The 26,441-nt window shown below is 31.1% G+C and overlaps 4 protein-coding genes across 6 annotated transcripts; 2 read left to right on the forward strand and 2 right to left on the reverse strand.

The window, feature by feature from the left end:
• Positions 1 to 6,827: 6,827 nt before the first annotated feature.
• LOC101243855 (histidinol dehydrogenase) lies at positions 6,828 to 13,468 on the forward strand. Of its 3 annotated transcripts, none has more exons than NM_001321750.1 (15): positions 6,828 to 6,953; positions 7,169 to 7,287; positions 7,492 to 7,613; positions 7,720 to 7,772; positions 8,645 to 8,717; positions 8,821 to 8,922; positions 9,036 to 9,137; positions 9,240 to 9,311; positions 9,389 to 9,451; positions 9,589 to 9,630; positions 10,836 to 10,895; positions 11,035 to 11,145; positions 11,402 to 11,572; positions 11,766 to 11,856; positions 12,782 to 13,468. In NM_001321750.1, exons 2-15 carry the CDS (start codon positions 7,176 to 7,178, stop codon positions 13,063 to 13,065), a joined length of 1,458 nt encoding a protein of 485 aa, NP_001308679.1. In that variant the 5' UTR covers positions 6,828 to 6,953; positions 7,169 to 7,175; the 3' UTR covers positions 13,066 to 13,468. The 3 variants fall into 3 exon arrangements, with proteins under 3 accessions (NP_001308679.1, NP_001308680.1, NP_001308681.1); NM_001321751.1 differs by having other exon boundaries at positions 7,205 to 7,287; NM_001321752.1 differs by lacking the exon at positions 7,169 to 7,287.
• A 2,309-nt stretch (positions 13,469 to 15,777) lies between these two features.
• Positions 15,778 to 18,957, forward strand: LOC101250183 (seipin-2). The gene is made up of 2 exons (XM_004233003.5): positions 15,778 to 17,392; positions 18,257 to 18,957. The coding sequence occupies exons 1-2, from the start codon at positions 16,193 to 16,195 to the stop codon at positions 18,740 to 18,742; spliced, it is 1,686 nt and encodes a 561-aa protein (XP_004233051.1). The 5' UTR covers positions 15,778 to 16,192; the 3' UTR covers positions 18,743 to 18,957.
• A 395-nt stretch (positions 18,958 to 19,352) lies between these two features.
• LOC104645870 (aquaporin NIP1-1-like) lies at positions 19,353 to 20,584 on the reverse strand. The gene is made up of 4 exons (XM_019212050.1): positions 20,398 to 20,584; positions 20,127 to 20,287; positions 19,944 to 20,005; positions 19,353 to 19,566 (listed from the first exon to the last, which is right to left on the reverse strand). Exons 1-4 carry the CDS (start codon positions 20,582 to 20,584, stop codon positions 19,353 to 19,355), a joined length of 624 nt encoding a protein of 207 aa, XP_019067595.1.
• Positions 20,585 to 21,849: 1,265 nt separating this feature from the next.
• Positions 21,850 to 25,820, reverse strand: LOC101254354 (aquaporin NIP1-1-like). Its single transcript, NM_001287775.2, has 5 exons — positions 25,525 to 25,820; positions 25,185 to 25,406; positions 23,892 to 24,089; positions 23,572 to 23,633; positions 21,850 to 22,336 (listed from the first exon to the last, which is right to left on the reverse strand). The coding sequence occupies exons 1-5, from the start codon at positions 25,687 to 25,689 to the stop codon at positions 22,111 to 22,113; spliced, it is 873 nt and encodes a 290-aa protein (NP_001274704.1). The 5' UTR covers positions 25,690 to 25,820; the 3' UTR covers positions 21,850 to 22,110.
• Positions 25,821 to 26,441: the final 621 nt, after the last annotated feature.

Here is a 26,441-nt window from a genome sequence, read left to right on the forward strand (position 1 = left end):
TTAAAATAAGAATATCCCTATAAGTAAATTATCCCCATCATAACATTCCACGTATGTGTAAAAAAGTACTACTACTCTTATTTAAGCTAATCAACACATGTGACTAGTCAAATTTCCACCATGATAAAACTAGTTAATTATTCAATAAAGTAATAAAATTGGCCCATATTGTCTCTCTTTTGTCTGTCGATGGACAACCCATTTAAATTAAGTAATATAATAATAAAATTTTTAAGAATTTTACATTAATTTATAAAAGTCCTACGTGAACTTTTTAGTTGGTTAACTACGGAGTTAATGATCAATTTTTTCATAGTTTTTGACGTTCAAAATGTCATGAAAAAAAGTACGATAACAATTTTCAAAGAATATACAGTGGAGTGAGCTCTAATGTGAAACAATTCATCACTTTACTATAGTAAACTCTTGTATGGTTATTAATGATACATCTATATCACCTCATTTAAAAAATATATATATATGGTAACAATTACACTTGTTGATAGTTCCATACTTGGAAAAATATTGAAAAGTTTGATAGTTACATCCTTGATATTTTCAGCTGAAAATTGAAATTTGCTTAGGATTACAAGTAAATAATTGATATTTCAAGACGATAAAGTTTTTTTTTTTATTGATGTCGTTTTTATTTTTTCTTTTTTAAATTTTTTCTTTCTTATAATTCATAAAATCTAATTTCAATTAATTAGCGAGGTTAAAATTTTTCCATGATTCATAAACTAATAGACTTTTAATCTATTTCATAATTGTTAATTCATTATTTTTAATTTAGGCGGTACAATGGGTGCATAAATAATCTATGCTTCAAAGTATGTGAATTTCATGTTATGCGAGTGTGCTATGACGGCCCGTGACCACATTTCTCGTGGGGCTAAACCAATCAGTAACTCGTTAAATTTGACACTAATTTTCACTTAGATATTTCAAGTAGGCTTTGTTCATTTAAAACATCTCAAGTAAAGAGATGCTATGTTATTTTGACACCTTTTTGTCAATCAACTAAAATTGCAAAGTGTGTAACACACTTGCGAATAAATGACACGACAACTAATTAAAAGCTGACATGTGACATTTGAATGTAAAATTAATAATTTTAAAATAAATTATTAAAAAATAATTATTTTTAATAAAAATAAATAAATAAAATTACCTATTTTCTACCATTCTACCCCACCTTATATCACCCAAGCCTATCCCATCTGCCTTACGTCCCTTTTGCCTCCCCAATTCTACAACCATTTTCTTGATTCTTCTTCCAAATTTTTTTAAAGAATCATTAGATTTTAGTTTTTTTTAATCGACTTTGAAAATTATATATGACATTCTTCTAATTTTTCTGAAGAAAATGTGTCTTGTTTTAAAAAATCTTTTCAAAATTAGTGTAATGATTTTTAAAAATTTTGTTCTTATAAACGTTATAAAAGTTAGTGTGATAATTTTTTTATTTTATTTTTTCATAGTTTGTAAGGTTTTTTATGATGAATTTTCATGGGGAAGGTGGAATAAGTGGTAGGGCTAAAAAGTGAAGAAGAAGAAGAAAAAAAAAATCCAAAAAAAGACCCCTCACGCGCTCAAAATGGGTGTAACACACACAATATGTCAAGTCAGCAAAAAAATGTCAAAATGACACAGCGGGACTCAACATAAAGTGTCAAAAATAAATAAAGTCTAGTTGAAATATCTAAGTGAAATTGATGTCAAATTTAGGCGGCTACCCATGCGTTCAGCCAGCCTTCTAGTGGAGATGGTTCCTATGTTTATATGTTGAAAAAAAAAACTTTGTACGTCCAGTTAACTCGTGATCGCTTTAAAATATTTATTTTATTTTATATATATTTATGTTTCCGTCAGTGAAATATATATGAAGAATTGATTTCACTACATCTATCGTAGCGCACCCTAATAGCCGCTTCTTCTTAAGCATACCTTATTTAATTGCTCTCAACAACCCAGTAAGTTTTTCAAGTGAAAAAAATATTATTGGACATTCCATCTTCTTAAAGCAACACTTTAATGTATAATAATTTCTATATATGAGCCTGTTATAATTCTATTTGTACACTTGCCTTTATACCGTTATACGTACTCCAGGCATATATCTATATATAGCATTAACTATATTTTGGAAGATTATGACAAAATATATTCCAATTATTAGAACAGCACACTTCAAAATACATATAAATAATTAATTACTATAAACAACGTACAAAACAAACTAAATAAGTATAGAAGCAAGTTTTTTTTTTCTCAAAGATATCACTAAGCGTTTGGTGTTACATTTTGTCCTCTAAGGATACTCATTTAATTTGCTTAATTAAGCTAATCAATTTTGGCTATAATTAATACGTAAAAAGTCCATATAGGGATATTAAAAGAAAACAAAATGCTACTAACACTTATAGTAGGAAACTTTTCGTATATAAAAAAAATGTTTAATTAGTCAAAAAGACTAGTAAATATGAAAGCAATGATAAAAGTTTGACTATAAGAAAAGTTAGGTAGCATAAGTTAATAATAGAGTATATTTTATAGTAATAAGATTTATGTATTGGACTATTGGAGTGCTGTTGTTTCTAACCAAAAAGCTTATAATATATAATTGTAGTACTAATCAGCACAACATCCTATTGTTGACTTTGTTTCCTAGATAGCTCTTTGTACAAGCAAATCTATTTTTCCTAATTAATCATGTTTCAATAAGATTATTAAAATATATTTGTACTTTAAAATGATTGCTGAGGCTGCTATTATTCCGAGTTTGGAATCTAAAGGGTACAAAATATTAATAAAAATTCTAAAACGGTATATAAAATTTTATATTAACTAAAACGGTAAAATCGTTGCACCAATAACGACTTACCCCACCGAAAAAAGCAAAATCGTTGCCTCTACAACGATTTTGCAAAATCTGATTTTTTCTTTTACAAAAAAAGAAATCGCTGCCCCAGCAGCGATTTTTCAAAAAAAAATATATGAATAAATTGCTGCTCCCAGCAGCGATTTCATAAAAAAATATTTTAAAAAAAATTAAGGAAATCGTTGCAGGGGCAGCAATTTCAAATTTTTTATTTCTTATTTTTAAATCGCTGCTTAATATTTTTTTTAAAAAAATTATGAAATCGCTGCTGGGAGAAGCGATTTCCTTAATTTTTTTAAAATTTTTTCTTTTAAGAAATCGCTGCTCATTTTTTTAATTTTTTTTTTGAAAAATCGTTGTTGGGGCAGCGATTTCCTATTTTTTTTTCTTCTATAAATTGCTGCTTAGGCAGCGATTTCATTTTTTTTAAAAGAAAAAAATTAGTTTTTGCAAAATCGGCAGCGATTTTGCTTTTTTCGGTAGGATAAGTCACTGTTGGTGTAGCGATTTTACCGTTTTGGTTAATATAAATTTTTATATACCGTTTTAGAATTTTTATTAATATTTTGTACCCTTTAGACTCCGGACTCCTATTATTCCACCGGCTCTCTTTAATCGTTTTCTAGAATTAATTAAGTTGTGATAGTTTTAAAAGTATACATATAGAGCGCGAGCACCTATTATAGATAAATAAGTGAAAGAGTTGAATATAATTTTCAGAGACCATATTTGAGCTACTTCATCTTTTGACTTAGACCAAATGAGTTGACTGTAATATAAGATAAAGTACCCCTCAACCTATATCCAAAATATCAGAGATATACTTATACTATATTAAGGTCTTATTACCCTCTAAACTTATTTTATAAATAATTTTCTACCTCTTTTTGACCTACGTGGTACTAGTTTGAAAAAAAATCAACCAGCATTAGACCCACAAGATAGTGTCACGTAGACCAAAAAGGGGTGGAAAATTATTAATAAAATAAGTTCAGGGGGTAATAGGGTATAAGTGTGTCTCTAAAATTTCGGACATAAATTGAGGGGTACTTGTGCATTATCCCTTTTAAAAATATATAATCTAAGTTTATCATACATAGTAATTCAATTGCAAAAGATAAATTTTATAAATTAAGTTATATTTATTTGAATCAAGTGAAGCGTGCAAGATAAGTGAAATCATACAAAATGAATTCGTATAGATTTTATCCCGTTCAACTCCATATATATCTAACACAATATTTTATATTTATTCCGCCCTTACGAAAACTTCAATCGGCACTATCCTGCAATCATCATAAATATAATTGTTTTTACTTTGTTGGGTAATATACCAGATTGCATGCTAAATTTGCATATCTTTTTTTTATTATTTACATGCCTCATCATTTTTAAGAATCTAAGGTAACTTCAATATTATTCTCTTCGTCCACTTTTAATTATAATAGTTTCTTTTTTAAGGGTCAAATGATAATAATTTTGATTAACATCTTATGATATTTTTTCATCACATTGATATGCAAAAAAATGTTATTACAATATTTTCGTATAATTTTTAAATATCTAGATTTATTATTTGAAATATCGAATTAATATAATTTGACAAAGGAAATAATAGTTTTCAATTATTTGGAAGTCGTATTTTCGCATAGAATTTTGTTGATGCGAATTATATGTTTTTTTTGTCAAAAGGTCATTATTAATTACTCCCTCTGTCTATAATTGTTGAGTTTTTGGCCAAAAATAACCTTAAATTATATCTCAAACTTAAATTACATCCTTAAAATACTATTCTTAGCAGAAAATATCCTTCAAGTATTTAATAGTGAACAATTTTCATCCTTCTAATAGATATCATCAAAAAAACTATTCGATCCTACAAAAATATGAGCAGTTTACGTGATTATCAACAAAGTTTTCCTAGATAATTTCATTAATTGCTATAAAAATTTTCGAAAAAAATATTAAAAATCTTAGAAATCATTACTTACTAAAACAAAAAAAATATTTGAAAGGTGTAATGATTTATGATTTGCTCTTTTTCTCATGTAGTAACGGAAAGAAGGAGGAGCTTAGTAGTTATCTTTACTTTTTCAAAAAAATACTCTATTTTTCCTATTTAGTTGTCCACTTTATAAAAGACACATATATTTATGATGATAATAATAAACATAGTGAAGTTACAATTTTACCCTAAATAAATATGATTTCAAAAAGGATGAATTAAAACTATGAAATTTTCAAGAAGTTTAAATGAGAGTATAATAGGAAAAAAAATTGTCCTTTCTTGATTTGTCAAAATAGACAAGTAAATAGGGACATCTAAAAAAGGAAATATGGACAAATAAATTGGGATAGAGAGAGTTACTATATTTTGATCAATAAACTTTTAGGTCATTCTGCTATTGAAGTGATCAAAATATTGATTATGTCTTGTATTCGAGTTTAATTCTACATTATTATTAGAAGCAAAAGTCTTCAACAAACGCCGCTTCTAGCATATTCAATTGAGAAGAAACATATCGATTCCAAATAGAAGAAAAACTTCAATAATATTTTTTGTTTGAAAGTATAATTTTTTTAATGTAATATCGATATCTAAATATTCGACTAATAATATATTTTTAATATCTAAATTACATGATAAGTAAATGAAAAACTATCAAATTAAAATATTTTGCATAATGCTAAACTCAATTACTGAAAAATTTCACGATAGTATTTTTTGTATACCTGAAAATAATAATCACGAAGGAATGACTTGATTTTTATGATAATTCAAATAGAAGGATGAAAATTGTTCACTTTCAAATACTTGAAGGATGTTGTCTGCTGAGAATGATACCTTAAGAATGTAGTTTACGTTTGGGGTATAGTTTAAAGATGTATCTAACAAAAACTCATAATTATTTAACAGGTATACTAAAAATAAATGTCCAAGTTTAATCATCAATTTAAACAATCAATAAATAAGTAGTCATTTTCTTTCTTCAATTTTGCGCTTAATAATTATTCAATTTTATTCAATTAAAAAATTATATAAACTTTTGATATTCTTAATATAATAAAATTATATTAATTAAATTACACCTTATATTAAATTTAATATGTAGGAATACAATAGACCATATCCAAAAAGCCACAATCAAGCCATAAAAATATTTCGCATCTTGAGAATGACTCTTTACCAAACTTTGTAGCATGTGTTGTCTCAAGTCCCAAGTTTACGAATCACATATTTTTTTTATTGATTAGGTTGAGTGTTTGATCATTGATGACTTCGTTTTATCAAGAGAAACAAAAAGAAAGATGTTATTTTTCATAACCTATTACGTATAATATATCTGTCCCTAATTATTATTATTTTTTTATAATTATTTTTAATTATTTGTTATTTTGATAATTCAAGAAATGATAATTTTTTTTACCTATTATATCTACAATTAAATGATTAATTACTTTGAAAAATATAGAACATTTCACCACTTTATAATTAACAAGGGTAAAATAGTAAATTTGCTACGTCATTAATTATTTTCTTAATAGATGTGTCAATTCAAAAGTGGACAAATAGAAAAGGACAGAGGGAGTAATAAATACTTATTTTATTAGAGAGAAAAAAAGATGTATGTGGAACATAAATATATATATATATATATATATATATATTTTTTTTTTTAATGTTTATTATCCAAACAACTCCCGTTATTATCAAATGAACATGTTCGATAATTTAAAATGATCATAGAGCCCATCGAAAAGAATCTATTATTTTTCCGTTATTTATTATATTCACATTTTATATAAAAAAAAATTTGAGCTTTCCATTGCGCCAAGCCACTTGTCCAAGTGTTTAGCACTTTGTGCAATTAATTGGGCCCATTAATCTTCCAAATTACAAGCCCAAGTTATTTCTTCCCAAATTAATTTCGGCCCGCCATTTCCAACCTGGGTTTCTACTTCCCAATAGTCAATTGAACCACCACCACAAAGTACACAACTCACTCTGCTGTGACACCGCCGGCGACGATCTGCTTAACTCTTCATCTTTCTCCGGCGACGACGTATAATTGTAGGTTAAGCCCTCTTTCTTCCTCATTAGTGAAAATTTCTAATCCTTTCTCCAAATGCTTTTTTTGTGTGTCTGCTTCATATACCAATCAATTCTCTGATTTTCAAGGATTTTCTAATCGTTTCTCTTATCAGAAAAAAATAATTAAGCTCTAGAAACAACTTTGAATTTTATCATATTTTAGACAGCATAGTCTAATCTTGGTTTGCTGTCAGAACATTGATGGACTGCAACATTCTATCATTGAGTAGGTCCTGTAGCTTGGCTAGTAATCTTCGGGCAATTCCTACACGCAATACTGTATTTTATCGGAAATATTCTTATCTACCTGCAGGTATTACTTTCAGAAGTTCCTTCTTTTGCAGAATGTTGTTTGCATTTGTGCATGGCATTTTTCGCAGAACTTTTAATTGGTTGCTTGTAATTGTTCTTATTGGTGAAAACCATTGCAAAGTTCTATGCTTTATATTAAACGTGTCTTCCTAGAGATTTACTGTTGGGGTTAATGTGTCATATTGTTTTTGATGGTTATTAACAGGGTTAATTCGTAAGTCAATTAGGTGCTCAATGAAGTCGTATAAGTTATCGGAGCTTACAACCTCTGAGGTTGACAGCCTCAAGGCTCGTCCTCGCATTGATTTCTCCTCCATTTTCGGCACAGTGAGTTACCAATGCTTCTTGAACTAAATCATTTATCCCCCTTAAACTTACATATTTACAATTCAATTTAGTTGACTTGTTTTGAATGTTGAATGAATTGTATCAGGTTCAACCCATTGTTGACGATGTTCGTAATAGAGGTGATGCTGCAGTTAAAGAGTTAGTGCTTGTTTTATATTTATGACTTACTGTATTTGTTTCATCAACAAATCTTATCCTGTATCTGCTATATCAAAATGCCCATTTCCCCTTTCCCTTTCCATAAGACTGCAGATATGAGTTTATCTTTGATGATTTAAGGAAAAAAACCATGCAGAACAGGTGTTATTGATCCATAGAAAATACCAAAGAAATGCTCCATGTGGAGGTGCTAGACTATCATAGCATATATAAACAATTTGTGTAATATTAATGAATGATGTAAAGGGCATCCCTCCTAACATATTATGTTGTGTGTCCTCATTCTTATTGCACGGACCAAAATGATGGAAATAGTAAGTGGCATAAAGATGAGGTTTATCATGCTCCACATTTCAATCTCTGGTACAGTGTTTTTAAAAATGAAAAGTCCAAAAATATGACAAGGTTCCACATAGAAAATCCAACTGGATGACCTTTGTGTCTTTGCAACTGTTAGCCTAAACATAAAATAAAAAAGATTAATGATTCTATATTGCCGTATCAGACACCCTCCCTTTCTCTCTCTCTCTCTCTCTCCATTTTAAGTTCCCTTTGAGAACACTGGACATTGTGTCAACTTCTTAGTTACACTTTCTTTCATTAATTAAAGCTAATAACAAGTATCTTTGGAGCGTGTTTCTAATGTTTCTGTAATTGATTCTATCTACTTTAGTTGACTTTTCTTTTTAGTTTGATGGACAGAGTAATTCCAAACCTTCAGAATATCCCCTAGTTTAGATCACTTATCATTATTTTGGAGTTAATAGTTCCATGTGAAATTAAATTTTGCCAATATAGTTAGTCTGTCTTGTTGAATTGATGTTACTTTATTTGATATCTGTAATGCTCAGTTACACATCGCGGTTTGACAAAGTTGTACTGGATAAGATAGTTGAAGATGTCAGTGAGCTTCCAGATCCCGAGGTATGATTGAAGAGAGTATGCTGTTCTCAGAATAATTTTCTTGAAAGACAAATGATTTCAGCTTTTTTAAATTTCGATCTAATTGCTTCTTTATTTGACTCAGCTCGATTCATCTGTTCGCGAAGCATTTGATGTGGCATATAACAACATATATGCCTTTCATGCTGCTCAAAAGCCTGTTGAGAAAGTTGTTGAGAACATGCATGTAAGTTTTGTGGATATTATACAGGATTGATCTTAGTTGTGTGGCCTTATATAACAACATTATCTTTATACTTTTATTTTTCCTTTTAACTTCTGTATTTCCTACTTTGTCAGGGGGTCAGATGTAAACGTGTCGCTAGGAGCATTGCCTCTGTAGGGCTTTATGTTCCTGGTGGAACTGCTGTTTTACCTTCTACAGCTCTGATGCTTTCAGTTGTATGGTGATTCAATTTTTCGTGTTAATTTTCTGCTCTTATTAATCATTCTTTCAATGCTAATTCCCTAAGTACAAAATTATCAATTTTTCCCTTTGGCCAGCCAGCACAAATTGCTGGATGTAAAACAGTTGTACTTGCAACTCCACCTTCTCGGGATGGCAGCATTTGCAAGGTACTTGCTTACCATCTCACTTTTTTAGTATGACTTAAAAGTATCAGTCACCATTTATTTGGATGCCTTTCTTGTAGGAAGTGCTTTATTGTGCCAAAAAAGCGGGTGTGACCCACATCCTTAAAGCTGGAGGTGCTCAGGTATATGATAATATGCTTCCTTGATCTTGCATTCATCAGCCGATGTTGCGTCTGAATCATTTTCAGTTAGTTTCTTAATTTTTGCAAACACCTTTTACTTACTGGGACACTTACTGTAACTTTCTTAAATCCCACAGGCAATTTCTGCAATGGCCTGGGGCACTGAATCATGCCCAAAGGTACTACTTTCACCTTAAGGAATTGAAACCTGGCATATTGTATCATACAAGCACTAGTATACTTCTATCGTTTTGCTGAGTTTACGCATGAGACACAGAATAATGTAATTAACACGAGTACATTCAGACAATAAATCCTGGCTTGAGTAGACACTAGACACATATTATATTTCTGAAGTGTTCCTTTTCCTTTTTGTATAAAGTAAGAGATTTATCATTGTGTGGACATCAAGAAGATGCCAAATTACAAAGGTATAACCAGTTAGCTTCAGTACAGAAGGGAAGAAACATTTCAGCACTGGTACAAGTAATCTAAGCTAGAACTAAGGAGTGAACAAAGTCCAGAAACATGTCAATCCTATTAACATGTGAAAGAAATTCCAACTAAACAACTTGACTAAACATTGTCTTTAGAGATTGGGTAGGAGTTGATAACTTGATATACCATCAAAGCATGTGTGATTTTTTTGCTAGGTCGATGAACACCATCTGTAAGTCATTGTTATTATTATTAGGATTAGAATCCAGGTGAAGGAGTTTTTCTTAGTTAGATACCGAAAAAGAAAACTACTTTTTTTGTGTTGAGCAAATCTAATTAAGGCTTAATAAATCAAGGATGGGACTAAGAAGGCTAGTTAGTACTATTGGTTTTAGTCAAAAGCACAAGAGAACGAGAATAGAAGAATTTAGGCTGGGGAGGCAAGCAGGTCCAGTCTGATATTACTCAGGAAAGTCTTCTTTTTTTTCTGCAGTGGTTTAGGGGCAGTTTTATCCCATAAAATACAGAAAAAGTTTTTTCGAGTATTTGAGAATATGCCTTTTGTTTTTTCTAAAAAAGTTCTCTGGTACTTGGCTGAAAGTTATATTTTATTAGGGTTACATTCACTTCTCAGGATAGATATCAAGTAAGATGCCCCTATGTACAGTGTATGCTATTGACCCTTATTGGTACATTGACAATATTTCTTACAAAGAAAAGTAATCATGGATTGTACAAGCACATAAACATTGATCTGTTCCTTATACATCTGTAAAGCTTCTACCCTCAATGTCCTTGAATCCTCAATCCTGTGGTTGCCTTGTATACTTTAATGAAGTTGGTTTCCATTCTTATTGTCCTTTGGATCACTTTACAATCGAACTTTCCTCTTCTTTCTTTGATAATATAAAAGGGGAAGCATTATGTACATTGCCATCTATGCCAGGTTGAGAAGATATATGGGCCTGGAAACCAGTATGTCACTGCTGCAAAAATGATTCTGCAGGTATTGGTTTCAAGTAAGAGACAATCTTAGGTTAGGGATATTTGCAGTGTAGATAAATGTCACTCGTAATAAATACGCTGCGAAGACTAATGTCTTCACTTAAAATTGCCTTTTGCTAAGTAATAGTCTCTCTCAACAGAACAGCGAAGCGATGGTTTCAATTGACATGCCTGCTGGGCCTTCTGAAGTCCTTGTTATAGCTGACAAGCATTCCAGTCCTGTCCATGTGGCAGCAGATTTACTTTCACAGGTATCAGCTCCATTTTCACTGCTTGATCAAGTTTCCATTCATACTTTCTGTGTCTGAATCAAGTGCTCTTGTATTTCACATTGGGACAGCTTATGTCTCTTCTGAGATTAAAATAAGAGAAAATTTAAGCTATTCACAGTGAAGAAGATCAACTGTTAATAGATTAAACTGGAACTTCCATCAATTCCTATCTATCATTGTGGCAAAGACTGGGCTACCTCTATTTATTCTTATCACCTCAAATGCATTTTTTCAGGCGGAGCATGGGCCAGATAGCCAAGTCGTACTGGTTATTGCTGGGGATGGTGTTGATCTAAATGCCATTCAAGAGGAAATCATGAAGCAATGTCAAGCACTTCCAAGGGGAGAATTTGCACTTAAGGCACTAAGCCACAGCTTCACTGTGTTAGCACGGGATATGCTGGAGGTATGTTTGTTATTTGTTGATCTTGGTTGGCAGCAATTTGCACAGAGTTGGATGTATACTTGCTGTCATAAAATAATTCTGCCTGAACATAATATAAATAATCAATTACATCATATATGTGAATGCAATATTCCTTATAAATTTCTGTCAGCTACAGCCTTTTCTCTTAGACTTAAATCACAATCTTGTCCAGGCAATTTCCTTCTCAAACATGTATGCACCTGAGCATCTGATAATCAATGTGGATGAAGCTGAGAAGTGGGAAAATTTAATTGAGAATGCAGGTACTTTAGAGGCATGCACTTGCTAAGGTTCTCTTTTTCCATTTGGCATATCCAATCTTCTGTTGGTGTTTTTGGGCTTATTGGGCTGCTGATTGTTTATGCATATCTGAAATATGATCCACAAGCTTCTCTTGGTTTTTTTGCCACGTTAAGGCGAGATATATAGTGGATAATATGTTCATTTTTATTCTTCCTATCTTCCTGAATTTCTTATGTGAGTTTCCGCCCAGCCTTTTGTCATCCTCCTTAGAACAAAACTTCTCCATATGATTTAACAGCCTTCTTTCTTTACTTGAGATTTCTGTTTCATTTTCTTTTTCTCCCCTTGTCTCATCATCCAGCTGGTTAATTTTAGGGGTTTTAGGCTGTATTGAACTGTATGAGATCGATAGTTTTTTCTTCTTTTTATTCCTTGAACTGTATGATTTAGCCCTCAAGATGACAAATAGAAGGTTCATGATGGCTGGCTATTAGCGAGCCGGATAAGAAACTTCACTAGTGATCCTTTGAAGTGCTTGCATTTTTCTTAAATTATTCCGTTTCTCTTTTTTTTAGAAGATATTCATGCACGGGTAGTTGACTAGCCTCTTCTTTTTTCCGCATAGTGGTCAGTCAGCTTGAGTTTCTAGGATAAGCTCTAATATTTTCACTTCGGATGGTGGCTGGAATAAGCTCTAATATTTCGCTTTGGTAGTTGACATACCATATTTTTCTCTGGGCTTAAAGAAATCTTGATTTACATTACAGTAGCATAGATGAGGCAAATGATGTCTTCAGTGTTCGTATGTAATACCAGGTAACTGGAAAGTAGGGTTGGAGCCTTGGAGGTTCATATTTTACCATCAATTAGCAACTTACTACTGATCAACCATGCTTCCCTTTGGTTAATCTTAACATATAAATAATCTACTCTGACTACTTGCAGGTTCTGTATTTATGGGAAAGTGGACACCTGAGAGTGTAGGAGATTACGCAAGTGGAACTAACCATGTTCTTCCAACTTATGGGTATGCACGGATGTATGGTGGGGTCTCTTTGGACTCTTTCTTGAAGTACATCACTGTGCAGTCTTTGACAGAAGAAGGGCTGAGGAATCTTGGTCCTTACGTAGAGAAAATGGCCGAAGTTGAGGGTCTGGATGCCCACAAGAGGGCTGTAACCCTCAGACTACAGGACATAGAAGCGAGACAAGTATCACACTCAAGATGATCTCTCTATTTGTTTGCATGAAAGAATAATTATTGAGCATTGCAGCTGAGGTCGTTTATTAGTTTTGTTGAGGGGGTTTGAAGCTCTATATTACCTGCACTCTGATTTTTTTCCTTCCAAGTGTTGAATCAAACACACTTGGGAAGAAAAAACAGTAATGTGTAATGGTTACCATGGATGAGCTAGTGCATCTGCTGTATTTGTTTGAAATAAAATCAATCCAGATATCTGAGAAGATGATTATATCAAATCTAATTGTACTGAGTTTGAGGGTTGTATTTTAATTGGTCTTTCACCATGTTTTGTAACAAAAGTTGTATTGGAGCAAACATGTACTAATATTTTGGATTGTATCAAGAGGTTGCTTAGGCTACATATAATGAAGAGCTAATTTGAATTTGCATTGGACATACAAAATTAAGAAGTTCCAGAACTCAAAATCAAGAATGCAACACGTCATCTCAAAAAGCACCAAGAACAACCACATGCAAGGTTTGGCATTAGAGCTCACTAAATTCGAATTTGCGTGAATGTCTCATATTGGCGTAAACGTTACTTAATCAAGGCGATTCCACTGTTAAACGTTATTTAACCAAGGCGATTCCTCGGTGGAGGACTCAAACCGTGACCTTTGTCATTGTAACTTCACACAAAAAAAAAAACTCATAAAGTTCCTTAACTATGGTAGTAGGTCTAAAATGGTTTCTTAACTGTATATTTGTTAGATTTAGTCTTTCAATTATTCAAAAATTTATCAAATTTGATCTCTTAACTATATTTTTATCGGATTTAATCTCTTAATTATACATTTACTAGTTTATATCCTTTAAGTATTTTAAAACTTCTCATGTTTGGTTTCTATTCATTTTTTTATGCAAATAACCAAGGTTTTATATTAACGGAGTCCCGTCTCGAGAAACATAAGTCATAATTTTTATTCAACGGATAATAGAATGAAACAGATTATTGCTACTAATCATTTGAAAATATTTAACTTAAATTATATATTGCTTGTTAAATTCAAAATTTGAACTCCAACAATTTTACTAAAGGAAATTTATTTAATTTTTTTCAGAAATTGAAATTTATAAAATAGTAGATTTGTAACTTTTTTTTTAGTTTTTTCTAATACATCGATTTTATTGTTTTATTCATTTTATTTTGCATAGCGAAAATTAATAAATAATATCAAAGTCTCTTATTATTCTTTTATATGAAAAATTAAAACTAAAAATATTTGTGTTAATTGCCAACCGTTAATTGCCAAGCAAGAGAACACAATATATTCAAGTCATTAGCAATAATTATATGCTTCATTTTAGCCTCAATTCAATAAAATTAAAACTTATATTAAAGAGTTAAAAGATCTAACTTTACAAAGAATATCATTAATATTAAATCTAAGATATTTGTGTAGAAAAAAAAAACAAAAACTAAATCTAATAAATTTTTGAATATTTAATAAACCAAAATCGATAAATATATAATTAAAGGGAAAAGGGTCAAATGTGCCCCTAAACTATTAAAAAAAGGTCTAGATATGCCCTCCGTTTAATGTTTGGCTTTTGGTTCAAATATGCCCTTATGGGCGTTAGTTGTCATGTTGGACCTATCCAACTCATTTTTCATTTATTTAAATGCCACACGGAATTGACATGTCATTTTGACCTTACCACATAACATTTATATGAAAATGGAAAGATATTCGAACTCATAAACACCTAATTCGACCGATAAATTAATCCCTTTTTAAATAAATAATCCGACCAATTTTCAACAATTTTGTTTAATTTTAATTTTTTTCCGATAAATTTCGAAAATGAGTAGTTGATTAATAATAAAAAAAGTAGGAAAATATGAAATAAGTATAAAAGTAACACCAAAAATTCATAAATAATTATAGTAACCTTAAATTCAATTTAAATATTTTTTTAAAAAAAAATTATTTTTTTCGATAAATTTCGAAATGAGTAATTGATTAATAAAAAGTACGAAAAAAATATAAAATTAACGGCAAAATTAAAAAATAAATACAGTAACATTAAATTCAACAATTTTAATTTTTTTTTAATTTTAATTTTTTTCGACAAATCCCAAAAATGAGTTTATTAACAAAAAAAAATAATAAAAATTATGCAAAAAATTCACAAATAAAAGATAGGAAAATATGAAAAATATAAAATAATTTTTTTTTGAAATTATTGAATTTAAGTTTACTATATTTATTTGTGAATTTTGACATGTATTTTTTATTTTGTTTTCATATTTTATTTTTTTTATTAAAAAATTACTCATTTCGAGGATTTGCCGAAAAATATAAAAATTTTAAAAAAATTGTTGAATGAAATAATACTATATTTATTTGTGAACTTTTGGCATTAATTTATATTTTTTATTAATCAATTACTCATTTTCGAGATTTATCAAAAAATAAATAAAATTTAAAAAATTGAAATGTTAGATTTAAGGTTAATATATTTATTTGTGAATATTTGACGTAAATTTTATATTTTTTTTATATTTTTCCTATTTTTATTAATCAATTACTCATTTTCGGGATTTATCGCAATAATAAAAATTAAATAAAATTGTTAAAAATGGGTTGGATAGTAAATTTAAAAGGAGCTGATTTATGGGTCGGATTAGGTGTTTATGAGTTCGAATATCTTTTCATTTCCATATAAATGTTATGTTAAAAGGTCAAAATGACATGGCAATTCCATGTGCCATTTAAAGAAATGAAAAATGAGTTAGATATGTCCAACATGGCCCATAAGGGCATATTAGGACCAAAAGTTGGACGGCGAGGGCATGAGTGAACCAAACTTTTAACGGAAGATATATCTGAACCTTTTTGAATAGTTTAGGGACATATTTGACTCTTTTCCCATAATTAAAAGAATCAGAATTAATAAACTTACGAATAGTTATGAGACTACATAGCCTTTTTTTGTTTAAAAAGAAAATATGTACAAGTATTGTACCTAATAGTACAACCTCTGTGCTACAGAATTTTGCAAGCGTATCAATATCCCTTGAATTTCCTTTTTCTTCTTCATCATCATCATCATCATCAAACCCCATACTCCAAAACAATAGAGTCCAGAATTGTTGATTTTCGTTTGTTATGGAAGATACAAAACCAAAAAAGCAAGCCAACAACGGAGACTTATTTGATGATGCGGCGGACGAATTCCCCTTCGACGATTGCAGCGACATATTTTCCGACGCCGAAACCGGCGGATCGGAGGATGACGTAAACCTTAATCAATCCGTGGAAAATGACAATTTACCGTTGTCTTCTCTCCGGCATCGGCGACCTTTTTCTTTCAATGATTCTGGTAACGAGTCGACTAATTTTCGACCTTTCATAAGTTCCGAGAGTTATTCGAATTCGAGAGAGCGAAAGATAAATTTCTCAAGGAAATTTATGGCAGAAGATAAGGATAAGAATGGAAGTTTGGACAATATAGAAAGTTCGAACTCAATGCAGCTTGACTTGAGCACAAAAAGTCAAAAAGGTATAGGTGATGAACAAAATAAGGAGATTCCAACAGGTATGAATGCAAATAGTGTAATAATAGATAATTCGAATGAGGATTCTTCACTGCTGAAAGAGGATTCTGTAATTACTCATGTAAACAATGACGAAACCGATAATTCGGAGGAAGTTAATTCACATTTCAGAGAAATTGATGATTCAAGTTCGAATATTTTGTTTGATTTAGCGAATTTAGTCATAAAATCTGTTGGATATCAAGTGAATATGTTGATAACTATTGTGAGTTTGATGATAAAGTTGTTTACATTTCCTGTATGGATAATATATTGCTCTTATATGTTTGTGATGGATCCATTTCAAATAATGAGGCGTGTGAAACGATATGTACTACACAGGTTTATGAGGAGTTTTGGGTTTGTGTTTGAGAATACGTTGAAATTTGTTTCTAGATGGTTGAAGGAGCAGAGTTCAGTATGGAGGTTGGGGCTACAACTTGGATGGGGATGCTTGTGGTCTGTGTATGTTTGTTTTGTGTTGGTTGGATTGCTGGTATCGGCTTTTATAATGGGTGGCATCTTGATAAGAATTATGGTGGAAGAGCCTATCAGGATGAACGAGCCTTTGAATTTTGATTATACAGCAAAGAGCCCAGTTGCATATGTGCCGATAATAAGGAGTCCAGGTGTGACCTGTGGTGTAGATAGTCAAGTGGAGGTTGGAATGGTTGATGGGGTGCGAGTTATCCCACCTAATCATAAGTTGCAGGTTACTGTTTCCCTAATGTTGCCCGAGTCAGATTACAACAGAAATTTGGGCATTTTTCAGGTATGAGCGCAAAGACAGTTTCATACATGATGGATATTTTGCTGCTAGATACAGAATGGTTGTACTTGGAACTTATTGTCCATCGTTCATCAACATAGGTTCATTGACCTGATTGGGAAGATGTTTTTTTTAAAAACAAATTGTGAAGTTATTGCTTTAGTTTATGCGTACAAAGTTAGTCCCAACAGCTATGGAAGTCGCTTGACTGTGTACATGTATGCCATATTTGTTATGTTTGGTGCTTTCTGCAAGGATCAAATTCTGTTGTATATTCAGATGGAGGATATAGTCTAGACAGGATTTTCTATTGCAAAATGATTATAAACAGCTATCATCCAGATAAGTTTAACTAATGCACAAGTTGGAGTTTGAATAAGCTTTAGACATCTGATTTTGCTGACTGCGTATCTGGTTTGTGTATGGCATGCCATAGGTTTTTAAGCTAGTGCATTTTTCAGTTGATATACTTTTAAAAAAGCTGCACATAGAAAATGAGACCCAGGGGTGTGCGGATGGGAAATAGTTGTAAGAATAAAATGTTTGTCTCACGGTGATTTGAGTATTTGATATCAATTTCTTTCTCCTGTCTAGTGTCTATTTACAAAGTTAACATGTATACTCCCTCCAATTCTAGTTTCATTTTGTCCGTTTCGTCTATATATTGAAGAACTTGGCACAATTAATTTTATTGATTCACTCCTGGTAGAACTTCAAGCCTTCTACCTATTTTAGGAAAGCAATGTTGAGATTTACATTGCCGACCCAAAATAATTCTAGTTCTTGAATTGTTGGTTTGTTATGCATTTCTACATGTCCGGTCTTACCTGAATGATTTACTAATTCTTTTGTTTCTTACACCTGAAGGTTCGGGTTGATTTCCTCACTTCTAATGGTAAAGTGCTATCTAGCGCCAGGCGACCTTGTATGTTGCAATTCAAAAGCAATCCTATACGCCTTTTTTCTACTTTTCTTAAAGCTGCCCCTCTTGTCACTGGATATACATCAGAATCCCAAAAGTTAAAGGTAGACTTAAAGGGCTTCACTGAAGGTTTCATTCCAACTGCATGCTTGAGGGTGATCATTGAGCAACGAGCTGAATTCCACCCTGGAGGTGGAGTTCCCGAAATATATACTGCCTCTTTAACACTGGAGTCTGAACTTCCTTTTATTAAAAGAATGCTATGGTATTGGAAGACAACATTATTTGTGTGGGTTAGCATGACATTGTTTACAATGGAATTCCTTTTCGCTCTTCTTTGCTGCAAACCTCTTATCATTCCAAGTTTACGATTGCGGCATCACTCAAACAGTCGTACAGGTTCACCGAACAATGCACCTATTGGAAGGTAGTAAAAGCTTATGGTTTGATCTCTTGAATCATGCTGCCATTTCTTTTTTGTTTGTACATAACAGGTAATTGTCGGTTTATTCTTTTTCCCCAAGTGTAACTCATTTTAACATGTATGCATAGTCAATGGTTTTTATTTTTTCTCTGGAAATGTACACCCTCTCATGAGCTTTCAGTTTCTTTGACTAGTATAACATTGTGTCCTGAATTTTACAAATGTCGGCTACTTTGTGTTTCTGCAAAGCATCATTTAGAAATACTGCAATATAGTCATTTCCTATTTGGACAGAGTTCTGGAAAATTTCATGTGGTCATGAGACTACTGCCTCGTGATAATATTTTCTTATGGTAAAACCTCAAAATGATTCATGGAGCGCCTGAATTGAAGAATATAATGTAAATATTAGCTAAACAGTAGATATCCAAATATCTATCATATAAGTTATAATATATAGTAGCTGCCAAATGCTTCTATCGATTACAAAGAACTGCATAGATGACCAGAACAGTGGTTTTTTATTAAGCATTTTTGGGCTTATCTTCTGCGGAAAGATTTAAACCTAGACCTGAGAAGTGTTTGATTATTCAGACTGGGACAGTAGTATTTGTCATTTAAACTTTGTTTTGGGCTAATCTTCGGAGAAAGGGAAGAAACTTAGTGACTTCATTATAGGACTTAACAGACTTCATTGCATTGTAAAACCAGATACCAGTTGTAGCTCCTGCTGTAGGACCCAAAATGTATATCCATTGTTTCTTGTAACAATTTGATAAAATTGCTGGTCCCAAACTTCTTGTTGGATTAATTGATCCCCCTGAAATAGGCCTGTTCATCACAATAGCCAAATGTACCCAGTCAGGCAAAATTGGAGAACGAAGAAGAGTTAAGACTCCAAATAACACCGTTAGAAACTTTTACTCCCTACTCAGTTATGAGTGTTGGCCCTGTACTTGTTTTATTTGTGAAAAACATGTTATTATATTGGTTCATCCCCATGCTCCTGTTCTTGTAGCTTTTCACTTAGTTTTGACTTCCAATTTGCTGATGATAGGCTGAACTGTGAAGTATTCTTCCACTTTGAGATGCTCATGTTTATTTTCTGTAGCTATTTTAGGAAAACACATTTTTTTGAACACTAGAAAAATGCATTCTGAAATGGGTCCAAAGTTAGTGGGAAAACAGAAGTTATCTATTTAGCATACCCAGCAAGGATAGAGTTAATTGTGATTACAGCTCCAATAACATGTCCATTGAGTTCTCCAACCTGCATTAGTAAACAGAGAGAAGGATAGAATAAGTCAAATTCTGTCCTAGGATCTTTACATCTAAACAAGCAGTGATCACTAACAGCTTGTTTATCCATTGCGGTGCCTGCAACAACAAACATGAGGTAGAAAGTGATCATGAATTCTAATCCAAGAGACTACAAATCTGAGCCAGCTAGAATTGTTCTCAGAAACTGAAGTTGCTCTTCCTTGAACATTAATCTCACTGTGACAGTTGCTAGAGTTGCTCCCACGACTTGTGCTAACATATATGCTGGCACCTGGAAATAGAGTAGCCCAAAAAGTAAGGAGAAACATCCTTAAGTTTTTTTTTTTTGAATGTTGTTTAGTTTTTTTTTGCTGTAGTTTCGGTAACTGAGAATGGAGAAACTTGCATTTCTCCATGCTACCCTTTTACATGAAGCAAAAGCAACGGTGACAGCAGGGTTAAAATGGGCACCAAAAACAGGCCCAACAGTGTAGATCATAACCATCATAATCTTTTTGTTTATCACCATGGCAGCAAAACCAGCAAACATCGATAAGTAGGTGCCTAAAAGCTCTGCCACTAACTGCATTGAAAACACAAGATTACTCATCAACTTGCTCCATTTTTCTGTATTATAATTGCATGTTATGTTATATGGACAACTAGTTTGCCTTGTGACTCTCAGTGTTACATTAGGTGCTTGCGGCGTTTTGCCAGTTCAAGGTGTTTTACAATGTGTTGTGAGATTATCTTCTTTAAGCTAAGTGAGCTTTCCCATAATGCTTCACACCCTTAAAAGTACCACTACCATATATGTGTCTTAGCTTGTTTTTCTTATCAATTTTAATGTGAAACTTCATTCATACACCTGACAGTGTTGCACTAAACCACTTGTTAGAAAGTGAAGGGTACTTGTGTAGAGTTATTTATGCCATTATCTGCAACTCAGACAAGTTGATGTAATGTGAATGAGATATCTTCAATTTTCAACTTGTAAAATCCTTTAGTAGATTGAGAACTACTAAATTGCTATGTATACTCAAAGCTCAATTTAGTTGTTCAAATGGTAAAGTTGAGATGTATAGTAATAATGTTAATTGGGGTGGATCAGTAGAGGACAAGAGATCAACCAACTTCAAGAGGAAGAAAGCTTTTTGGTGAAATGCATTGAACATTCTGTTGCACATTAGTTTTAGATGCTACCATCAGTTTTCTCCAGTCTTACATTTATCACAAATTGTAAATTCTAAGGGTGCGTTCGCTACGGAGAAAAATATTTTTTTAGAAAATGTGCTCCTACCTTCTACCTTCACAATGTTTGTCTAAATGCTTTTTACGTTCGTATTCACATAACTTAGAGTTCGACAAATTTAGATTAGGGTGGGGCTCATTTTTGGGCATGTGCTACCAACAAAATGTTTTCCAACGGAATTATATATTTAGGTACAAATTACTGTACACTTAGTATGGATGTGGTAAAAGAATCAAAATAAGTAAGTTCAACAAAAAATATTACAATGAAAATGCTTCTTGCTAAATACACAAATCAGCAGTTAATTAGCAAATTAAAGATGGTCAATCCATTCTTACCACAGAAGTGTTTCTCTCAGATATACTAAAAAAAAAAGTTTAAGGAAATTAGAAAACAATTGTAGGTGGAAACTTGCTAATGTTAATAAACGAGACAAAAAGTTTTTCCCAACTTAAAAATCAAATAGTAGTGCATGCACTACTACAAGAGTAATGGGAAAGGACAGGAACGGAATATAATATAGATTGTGGTGGAATGAATAAGATCTCTTCATCTTTAATTAGATATCTCGAGTCACGCCTAGGACTGAGCATGAAAAAATCCCGACAAAGAGTGTTTTCCCCCTTTAATGAGTTTAATACAATGCAAATTCAAATCAAGGCGCTGAACGGACACCTTACTTATTCATATAACAAAATGAAATAAATACTTAAACAATACATACACTATCGACATAATTAAAACTTGAGTAGATTATTTTACTTCTTTTTTCGTGTACAAAAGTTAAACAAGACTAATTTGCAACATATTTTTCTTTCTTTTTTATATCTATTTCTCAAAATTTAAAAAAAAAAAAAAAAGTTCTAATGGGAGGGGTTACGTAGTAGGGTTTTGGATTTGAGAAAAGATCCACTTTTGGTAATTTCACGTAATGGCTTATCAGTAAATCTGATGATGTTGTAGACCCAAGCACCAGCTATGGCCCCACCTATTGGGCCTAACATGTAAACCCATAAACCTTTGTAATGGCTTGACACTATTGCTGGGCCCAAACTCCTTGCTGGGTTCATTGATGCCCCTGATATTGGCCTGTTTACTCCAGCCCAACAAATTATGTTACATAACACTTTAATATAGAAACTAAGAACAAATATGAAATAGCATCACAAATAGGTAAGTTCATTTTAGGGAGAGGTTGTTTCGTACGGAGATGTGATAGACAAAGTTTTTTTCGCATGGATTGAGACATTTCATGAGATCAGTTATTCTGTTATATATATGGTATTGGTATGATGTATTCCATCGTTATAGTATAAATAGTAAGATATATAATCTCGGAACTAATTAATATCCCTCACAAAATGCTAAGATAGTCCTGAATTTTGTTCTGGGGTTTATTACACCCTCTTTTTGTTTTTGGTTGTCCACTATATTATTTCGGGATATTCAACAATATTTTGACCGGTTTATAAAAACAACGAATAATTTATCTATCATGTTGTGTATATTTTTACCCTTGCTATTAAATACTATTCTTTCTTTTCAATTTTTAGATGACTTATATTTAATCAAGGTCATTATTTGGTAAAACTACTCCTATTATTTAATATTTCTTATTTCCTATATCAATGGACAACTACTATTGAATAAAGGGAATATCTTATATTTCTCATACCAAACAATCCCAAGAGTTTATTTTCAATAACTGAGGATATTTATAATTTGTTTGACCAAACTTTCAAAATAGATTTATTTATTACAATTATTTTTTTGATCAAAAATACTTTATGGAAAATATTTTTAAAGAATAAACAATTTGTATTTGACAAAAAAAAATCAATTTTGTAAATATTATACCAACTATTTTCTCTTAACCAAGGTTCCGGAGAAATAAAGATTTTTATCAGCTTCTGAATAATAGTTTTTTCCTACTATTGAAAAACATTACATTTCTTTATTAAAAATTTGAACAAAACACCTCAACTTTACAAAATAAGTATACTTTTTTAAAATGATTTTTTTCCTAGAACTTGATCGAACATGCTATTAGTGAAACTCTAGAAAAAACATAAAATAAAATAATAAATAAATTATGTATTAAGTCAATTAAAAAAATGAAATCTTTTTTTTTTCTAAAATAAAAGCCGTGTATTTTTTGTGCACGAGGATGTACGTAACCCTAACAAGGCAATGGTCAAAAGATTTGAACACCCTTTATTCAAATATTTTGAGTCTTGTTCACACTATATAATAAGATAATTTTTTTTATTATATAGTTTTCATTTTAAAATAATGAAAGAGTAATAAATAAATCACTTAATTACCCGGCAAACATCACATTAAGCAATACGGTTGCCCCGACAGCAAGACCAGCAAGTTCTCCAATCTGTAAATAATTAATAATTCACAAACAAACAAAAAATAAATCAAATCAATCATGATTCATAAGAGTCCACGTATAATTGAATAAATTCATATTATTTAACAAAGTCACAATCTTCTTACTAATTTAATCATGATTATAATTGACTACCCTTTGCGTACGATATATATTAAAGATCTCGTTCTTAAGTTTTTAATTAATTAAGTTCAAATAATATACTAATTAAAAAATTAAAAATAAATTAAAAAATATAATACTTACGGCTCTATTATCAGTTGCGACACCAGAAATGACAAACATAAGGTAAAATGTGATTATAAATTCGAGAACAAGAGATTGAACGTCTGATCCAGTAGGTGAGGTTCCAACGAAGTGATCATGTTTCCCATTGAATATTAATCGTAGGGTCCCACTTGCTAATGTTGATCCAATCACTTGAGCTGCCACGTAGGCAGGTACCTATGAACAAGAAAGAAAAACTTATTAATATTTATTTTTCTAAAACTCCGTGCCATGAAAAAAAATAAAAAATTCTTTTATATAAAAATTTAGATAATTAATTAGCGGAACTTGCTAAGATTTTGTAATGGTCATTAATATAGGTTAGGAAAAAACTTTGAAATATCTTTAATGTTCTCAACTAATCAAAACTAACGGATTAGTTTGAAGAACAATAAAAGTTTGAAAAAATTTACAAGAAAAAGTCATGATCTTAATTACAAATCAGTAGAGTCAATGTGTAGCTATTATTATAATTAATGAGAAAAATAAATTCATAATCCGTACAAACCTACATTTTCTATTTTAAAATATAATTTTATATCCCCGCCTTCTTGTATTGTTTGTCATAGTTTCAATTTTTAGAATCAAACTATAAAAACTTTGATTAACATTTTAAGATATATTTTTTCGTTATATTAATATGCAAAAAAAATTGTAATTTATAGTATTTTTCATATAGTTTTAGAATATATAATTTTTTTTAATGTGATCTAATTTAACTTTGAAAATTAATCAAATTAACTTTTGAAAAATATAACATGACAAATAATATCGGACAGAGAAAGTATTTATATACCAAACATGTTTGTGACAAGGAAAAAGAACAGGATTAAAACCAAAGGGTGTAAACAATAATAGTTAATTTTACAAACTCAGATATATAATATAATTTTTCGATAAAATAAGGACCGAAGAACCCCTGCTGCGTGCCTCTCTTAACTCCGCCCTCGTTTGTGACGAGTCATTTTGATATTTGTACTTTGTGATATTGTAGATACAAACATGGTATATTGACATTATCTCCTATATATTATTTACCTTAAAACTAACTAAATAATTACACCATCTATATATCTCAAAATGTCAAAACCAAAGAACTTAGTTCAAATGAGTTAAAAACAGTCGCATATTAGTTGCAGAGCGGAAACACAAATTGTGTTATACGAACTTAAACACTCCTAATCAATTTCTAAGATTGAATTAGGCTCAGATATCGTATTTTTACATGAGTGATTGATCAATTTGTAAGCGAAAGTATGAGAGTTGTAATACCTGTTTCCAAGGGAACCTTTTGTTAGATGCAAAAGCAATAGTAACAGCAGGGTTAAAATGAGCACCAGAAATGTGTCCAACAGAGTAAACCATGACCATCACCACCAACCCCCACACTATTGATATCCCCGGAAAAGTCACCATTCCTTTATCGGCATTCACCGCCACTGATCCACACCCCGCAAATATCAAGAAATACGTCCCTAACGTCTCTGCTATGATCTGCACATTAATACGGAGTTAGAGTATCAGATACGAGTTTCACTGAGTTTAATTTATTTTTTTTTCTATTCGAACTCTGTATTTTGTATTAGAAACTCATTAAATATATAAAACTCACCTTTTGGATGAAGGGAACCGTGACAAAACTGCAAGTTGAGTTTGAGGAAGAATCTTGATGTGATACTGAATTAGCACAATTTTTATTGTTCAAATTATCATCAGCATCTCTAATGTTCAAACTTATTGATCCATTAGCTCCTCCTCCTATTTGCTGATCACCCATAATTCAAGAAAAAAAGAAACAGGGGTGATGAACTAAATTGAATATAGGAAGAAGTGAGCAAACAGAAATTCTATAATTTATAAATACAAAAACAGAGATGAGCACAAAAAGGATTTATATATGGGAAAAACAGAGAGAGAAAGAAGGGGAATGTGGCCTTTTTATTTATTTATTTTATTTTATTTTCGGAGTGATCAACGAGGGCTCATGTATGTTAGTCTCCCGTTTTAATTCGATTGTCTAATTTTAAAACTTTATAGCTTGAAATTAAAGATAGATTAGATGTATCGAAGTATTTTAAATTCATTTGTGTTACATATAGTATAAAAAGTAAAATTAAAATTTTTATTTAGTAACAATATATATTTTAAATATCGAGAAAAAATTTATCCGCACGGAGTGTTTATACTAATTCAATACATGCATGTCATGTGTTTAAATTTATAATTCATTTTACTTAAATTTAATTAATTAACATGTGGTTTACTTCATTAAATCACATAATAATAAAAATTAAATTAATTTAATACAAACACCCAATACGAATAAATTTTTTCTCAAATGGATCACAAATATACTAAAATAGAAGTGAATATGAAATGGTAACCCGCAAAATATGGAAAAAGACTTGTGACAACAAATTAAAGTGCAGTAAATGATATTAGTGGATATAAATTTTTTTTTGTAATTATTTTAACAAGAGGCATAAACATTTATTATTATTAGGAAAATTCGACTGATACAATTGAAAG

Source organism: Solanum lycopersicum, chromosome 2, assembly GCF_036512215.1.
Source record: "Solanum lycopersicum chromosome 2, SLM_r2.1".
NCBI lineage: Eukaryota > Viridiplantae > Streptophyta > Magnoliopsida > Solanales > Solanaceae > Solanum > Solanum lycopersicum.